This window comes from Corylus avellana, chromosome ca10 (assembly GCF_901000735.1).
Source record: "Corylus avellana chromosome ca10, CavTom2PMs-1.0".
Classification (NCBI taxonomy): Eukaryota; Viridiplantae; Streptophyta; class Magnoliopsida; order Fagales; family Betulaceae; genus Corylus; species Corylus avellana.
Window position 1 is genome coordinate 16,573,530 of NC_081550.1, and position 6,141 is coordinate 16,579,670.

General features: G+C 37.6%; 1 protein-coding gene across 4 annotated transcripts; it reads right to left on the bottom strand.

Moving 5' to 3' along the window:
* Window positions 1–1,351: 1,351 nt before the first annotated feature.
* Window positions 1,352–5,489, bottom strand: LOC132163518 (ethylene-responsive transcription factor RAP2-7). 4 transcript variants are annotated; one of them, XM_059573830.1, is made up of 10 exons: window positions 4,409–5,489; window positions 4,239–4,264; window positions 4,091–4,121; window positions 3,899–3,986; window positions 3,657–3,802; window positions 3,380–3,424; window positions 3,162–3,265; window positions 2,917–3,041; window positions 2,529–2,639; window positions 1,352–1,797 (listed from the first exon to the last, which is right to left on the bottom strand). In XM_059573830.1, exons 1-10 carry the CDS (start codon window positions 4,918–4,920, stop codon window positions 1,510–1,512), a joined length of 1,476 nt encoding a protein of 491 aa, XP_059429813.1. In that variant the 5' UTR covers window positions 4,921–5,489; the 3' UTR covers window positions 1,352–1,509. The 4 variants fall into 4 exon arrangements, with proteins under 4 accessions (XP_059429813.1, XP_059429812.1, XP_059429815.1 ...); XM_059573829.1 differs by having other exon boundaries at window positions 3,657–3,805; XM_059573832.1 differs by lacking the exon at window positions 3,380–3,424.
* Between the last annotated feature and the right edge of the window lie 652 nt (window positions 5,490–6,141).

Here is a 6,141-nt window from a genome sequence, read left to right on the forward strand (position 1 = left end):
TTGTTTTTTTTTTTTGTATACGTTCAATTTTATAACAATTTTCAATTTTGTATTACCTCTCTCACAAAAGGTCTTGATAATGTTGTGGAATCTTACTTAAGATTTGTAATTTCACCTTATTTGGAATCAATATATAAAAACGCTCATGGATACTAAGTTTCACATTGCTTACTTACTACATAACATTAAACTTCATAAGAATTTTAAAACAATTTTAAATTAACTAATCATTTTATGATAATAACAAATATATATGACTAGTGCTTTTCCTAAATCGTTATGAAATAAATATCACATGGTCCATCATAATTTCTACTATGGGACCATAGTAATAAATATTAAATTGTACTACAAAAGTACATAAATAATTAAACTGGGTAGACTTTCTTTACTATGTACGAACCATATTTCTTTACAATGGTAAGATAAGATGTGTTAAGGAGTTTCTAAAGATTTTAATATATATATATAATAAGTAATTGGAATGTGTATTCAAATAATTGATGTTCTTACAAGTTTTAATATGGTAATTAATTTTTTTCCATAGATACTTTATTGCCTTTTTGTCTGAATCAGAGAATGAAATTGGATTGTGTATTAAGAAAACACAAAACAGTGTAAAAGATGTTTTTTTAAGAGGTTCAATTTTGTTCTAATAACATAATTAACTTTGTTTAAATATCCATTTATGAGTTGTGTGATTGGTTAAGTACCCAATTTATACATTTAGTAGTAATAATAATAAAAAAATATAGTATTTGCTTGAGTTGGTGTTTTATAACAATTTTCAATTTTGTATTACCTCTCACAAAGAGTCTTGATAAATGTTGTGGAATCTTACTTAAGATTTGTAATTTCACCTTCTTTGTAATCAAGTTATTACCACAACTCTTCCTATAATCATAAGTAGATCGCGTAAAGTGGACAATATATAAAAATGCTTATAAATGCTAAGCTTCACATTGCTTGCTACGTAAAATTAAACTTCATAAGAATTTTAAAACAATTTTAAATTAACTAATCATTTTATTATAATCACATGACTAGTACTTTTTCTCAATCGTTGCCAAATAAATATCACATAGTCCCTCATAATTTTCACTATGGGACCATAGTAATAAATATCAAATTGTACCATAGAAGTACAGAGAAAACTCTAGGCAGAAAAAGAAACAATTAAACTGAGTAGACTTTCTCTACGCACGTAAGAAGTAACCTGCCCAATACGCACCATATTTCTCTAAAATTAATATTGAATATAGTTTGGTGAATCACACCACAAACCTAAACTCCCCAACAAGGAAGAAATCTCACAAGATCAAACAAAGACATAATGGTGGACAACAGAGGCGAATTAACATTTCTTCATACTGATATAACCAACATAGTATATTGATGATGTATCAAAGAAGTCAGGAATGGGGGTGTGCTTGTGCGTTCGTCAAAACAATATTTGGATTATACAAAATTTTTTGAATATCACAACTGTTTTGTTGCCCCTTGACAAGGCTATGGTGGTGCCTGTGGTAGCTTCATCTGGTACAAATATTGAGAGGCATTGGTGGCAACCGTGGGTGACGAAGTAAAACAGAGATTGTGGGCGGTTGAATTGCGAGGTTTCAATGGAAGAATGGCAGCGGAGGAGGGAGGGGTAGCCGAAAATGAGAATCCTGATGATGCTGCAGTCGAGAACAGTGGCATTGGGGTAGTAGCACTGACTTGGCCATGCATTTGCCATGCCCAATTGGCTGGTCCATGTGAAGAGCCTAATGCAATTCTCTTCTCTGTTGCTCTTTCCTGCCACAATTCACAAGTTTTGTTGAAACAAAATCCACAAGGAAGGTTTTATTATCAGTCGGAAACCAAATAGTGCAAAACCAACATCTTAAATCCTTGCTTGTTAATATGCAAATGGATTGGACATCACTTCCTCTCCATGGCTAGATAAAAGACCCTTCATTGCATGATTATTCTGCATTTTATATGATTAGAACAAGTCTACTTCACTGATAAGTGATAACTATTGTTGCACCATCGTTTTCAATCACAAGAAGAGAACGCCATGAGCATATAACATTAAGTATATACACCAGATAATATAAGCACTACCATAGTGACAATTGTTAACATACAAATTCTCTAACTATAATTTTTTCTTGTCAAATTTAAATTATCTATGTTGTGCAAAAACACGATCACAATTATGGTTAAATAGGATTGAGTTCACTTAGTCACAGAAACATGGATGATTTAAAGGGCCCAAATGGGGTGATTGAAAGACCTTATTAGAGGAACCCTCTTTCAATAAACATCTTCTAGATCCGTCCTAGCACAGAATCCGCCATATGAAACTACATAAATGGAACTCAGCTGCTTGTATGGGTTTGATTTGTTGACTCATGCAGTTTTTGGTTATTGCCACGAAAATATCCGCAAAGAAAAGGCGGAGAGGGAGAAAAGAGGGTACTTAGTCTAACGAGTAACTGGATACCGATTATGAAGTGAAGAAACAAAGCAATAGAATTCACCTCATTGGGAATGAGAGGATATAAACCATTCCATATGGGCGAATTCTCTGATGTCAGTACTAGCCCTTTGAAAGGTGGATCAGTTGATGCTGCATGCACATGGCTCTCCATCTGCAAAAGAAGAACATAGTGAACACATAATTTGTTGGAAGTTTTAAAACTTGAATATGGATAAAATTGCATCCTTATCATCCAGCATGTGTGGGGAAAATTAAACAGGTGAACTGCATTTACTACAGCAAGCTAAAGGTGACTTTTAAGTCCTTCAACTAGGGTCACCAGATTTAGTATTTGAACTTACTTGAACTCGTTAAGTACATTACAAAATTTGGGCTTCTCATATGTAAACACAAAAGGAAATTGAAAATAAGATAAGTTTGAGTTTTACCCTTCCGCTGTGCACGTCGTAAGTGCCAGAGTGGAACTGAAGACACCCCTCATTCTGATCCTTTGAACTGTTACCAAATGAAGGAGGAGATATCCCCAAATTCAGATCAAGATTGTGGTTGCCACCTGCACCAATACAAACACAAGTTTCTCGCAGCTTAACAGATGATATTGACAATTAGTTCCTTAGAAAATGCATCTATAAGTTGAATAGATTTATGAATAGCCATAACTATCGAATAATACCTTCAACACTGGCCTCTGAGATCATCTCCCCTTCATACGTACTGGGCTCAAAGTTGGTGACTGCCTCCCTTCCATTACATTTGATAGCTGCCTTGTCATAAGCCCTGATTTCCAGAAAATCAAAAGGGAGACACGTGTTGGAGTGGAACCTAATGAGCTTCATAATTCAGGGTAATAAATTCAGTGCAGTAGAGAGAGTAATTCATGATCATTAGGACCTTGCAGCTTCTACTTCGCTGTCGAACAGCCCAAGATATATATACCTGCACGCAAGCATCGTAATCTCCATGATGAAAAACACCATCCCCAATCATTTCTTTGAAATAGGCATCGTCTTAGACTTGTTTTTCCAAACAAGGGAAAAACAAAGATAACCCATTTGAGAATTTAACTGAAACCAATGCTCAGTTGACACCGATCACTTGAAACTGCTAATATCTCTACTTCTAAGCATAAAATAAGCTAAAATATAAATTACACAAAATGTTTCCTCACTTTTTCCCAAGAAACTGTCCCATACGAGCTTCCCATCGGCCACATTTGTGCAGTGTCACTCCTCGATATTTCGAGCTCCCCCTAGAGAATCCGGTGCTCTGCCGACGTAGTATGTGCACAAATTCTTCCTTGGTGAGATTCTTCATCTGCTGCCCATTTATGAAAACATACATAAACAGTCAGATTACAGATTGACCATTTGAGTAAATACAGATTCAATCAAGATCACAGCATAACCTAACCTGTTTCAGATCATCCTCATAATCACTGAGATTGAAATTGATATCAGCATCAACTCCCCTGAACTTAATAGCAGCTCGATCATAGGCCCTGAATTCACGAAATCCAATCTCCAAAATCAGTAAAACTCCTAAAAGCTTCAAATTTAAAAGCTAATACAAGAGAACAAAGTTTCCATATATGACATCTTTTACCTAGCCGCCGCATGAGCAGTGTCGAATCCACCTATAAAATCCATCACCAAAATTCACAAAAAAATCCAAAAATAGAAAGTTACATCAAATACTTTGCTCAATAAATAGTATAACTCAAATCAATCAAACAAAATTGTCAAATCCATACCCAAATACACTTGCTTCCCACAATCCCTACACCAAAAGAAGAAGAAATTAGCTAGAAGCACAGTTAGGCAAGGAAGCACCTCAGACTAGGAAATGGAAATCAATTTTAACTGAGCAAACAAACACATCCAAATCAAACATCACTTGAATCACACGAGAAATTTCACAAACCAGATATGTGATTCCCATCTCCCAGTCCTCCTATAGAACGTGACCCCTCTGTACTGCGAGCTCCGTGACCTCGGGCCTCTCCGACTCTTCTTCACCTGCTGTTGCTGTGGCGGTTGTTGAACCACTCTCACCTCACCGGACACACCGCCGTCATCCAACGACAGGTCGATCCACTTCTTCTTAGACGAAGAAGAGGACGAGGACTGACCCTGCCAATTCACAGAATCCCCGTTCGCTCCTCCGCTCACAGGGAAGAGCTCCTTGGTGACGACGTCGTTCTCACTTCCTCCGACTTTCAATATGTCGAAGTTGAACGTGTACACGTCCCCGGCAGCGCGTGTAGAGCACGAGTCGTCGTCGCAGGCGTCGGCATTGACGATCGAGGAGTTCGAGGTCCCCGATTCGTCCATTGGCTCCTCCCGGAACTTCTCGGGAAAAACGACCGAGTCATCGTCCTGAGTCGACTCGGCCGAGAGCACATTCAGATTGAGATCTAACATCGCGCTCCTCATCTTCCAGATTTTGAACTCTGATTCTGTTTTTTTAAGCTAAGAAGACCTTCACCTACTTGTTAGCTTCGAAATGGCTTCGCATAAACCATTTGAGCACCGATTACTAGCTTTCAAAGCAACGAATCGAACGTCGGAGACCGATCCAGAAACCCCCAAGGACTGGTAAGAACACGATCGGAGCTCAGATTTCGAAGGAAGAGAAACAGAGCGAGAGAGAGAGAGAGAGAGAGAGAGAGAAAGAGAGAGTTCGCAGAGAAAGTACGAAGAGTTCAGAGAGAGACAAACAAGAGAGAAAGAAAGCTAACACAACGTCTTTTAGAGGATATTAACAGTGAATTAGAAGTTCGTTTTTCTCTCTCTCTAGAGCCACCGGAGGAGCTGGCTAGGAGAAGAAGCAGCTAGACTAAAACGTCGCCGTCTAGATGACGAAGACGCCAAGCTTTAGGCTTTAGCAAGTTGCATTTGTCATTTCCTCGGCGATGTGTTCAGCGAAGGAGTGAAATCATCGCCGACTATCTGATTCCATGGCGCACACAGAGAGATAGATGAGAGGGAGGAAAGAAGAAGATGGGACGTATGAAGGAACAATTCAGACCCATTTTAAGAGGGACGGAATATATAAACATTTTCTCTCTCATCGCTGCCACCGGTTGGGTCGGTCACCGGTCGCTCACATTGTCAGGAAGATTTTTCTTTAATCGCTGACCGTCGTGTTTCATAGACGGGAACAGCAGTCTATAACTACCAAATCATTTTTCAAGATTCGTTTTAAACTTTCTCAATGTTCTTCGTTGTTACATTTACTCACTCAGACTCTTCTCACCCTCCCTAACAAACTAACTAACAAAAAATTTACCCTATGCGTTAACAAACTAATTAACTAACATTATATTCAACCAACATATGCCATAATATATTAATACAATAATACCCTACACCAAAAGTTGTCGTTTTTTGTATTAAACGACTGACCGTAAGAGCTGCTTGCCCGTGTTAGGTGAAAAATTCAGTTGCCTGAACAATTTCATATGTAATAGGGTTTTTTTTTTAACATAAAATTTTTGTACATCAAGTGTAATAGTATAGGTGCGTTTATTCCATCATGACTAAAATAATTGCTTAATAAACAATTCGTTTTTATTTCATGCGTGCTCACTTACCGTCCAACACCTAACTAAGTCACTTAATGTTATTTCAATTTACATGTCGACATACCTTTTG

What these genes read in the sequence shown, in the direction of transcription:
- LOC132163518 (XM_059573829.1), bottom strand. Translation starts at nt 4,920, where the DNA reads ATGAGGAGCGCGATGTTAGATCTCAATCTGAATGTGCTCTCGGCCGAG. An exon ending in AGATGGGAATCACATATCTG is followed by an intron (nt 4,265 to 4,408) that starts GTTTGTGAAATT and finishes CTTTTGGTGTAG; the next exon opens with GGATTGTGGGAAGCAAGTGT. An exon ending in ATCCTCTCATTCCCAATGAG is followed by an intron (nt 1,798 to 2,528) that starts GTGAATTCTATT and finishes GAATTGTGGCAG; the next exon opens with GAAAGAGCAACAGAGAAGAG.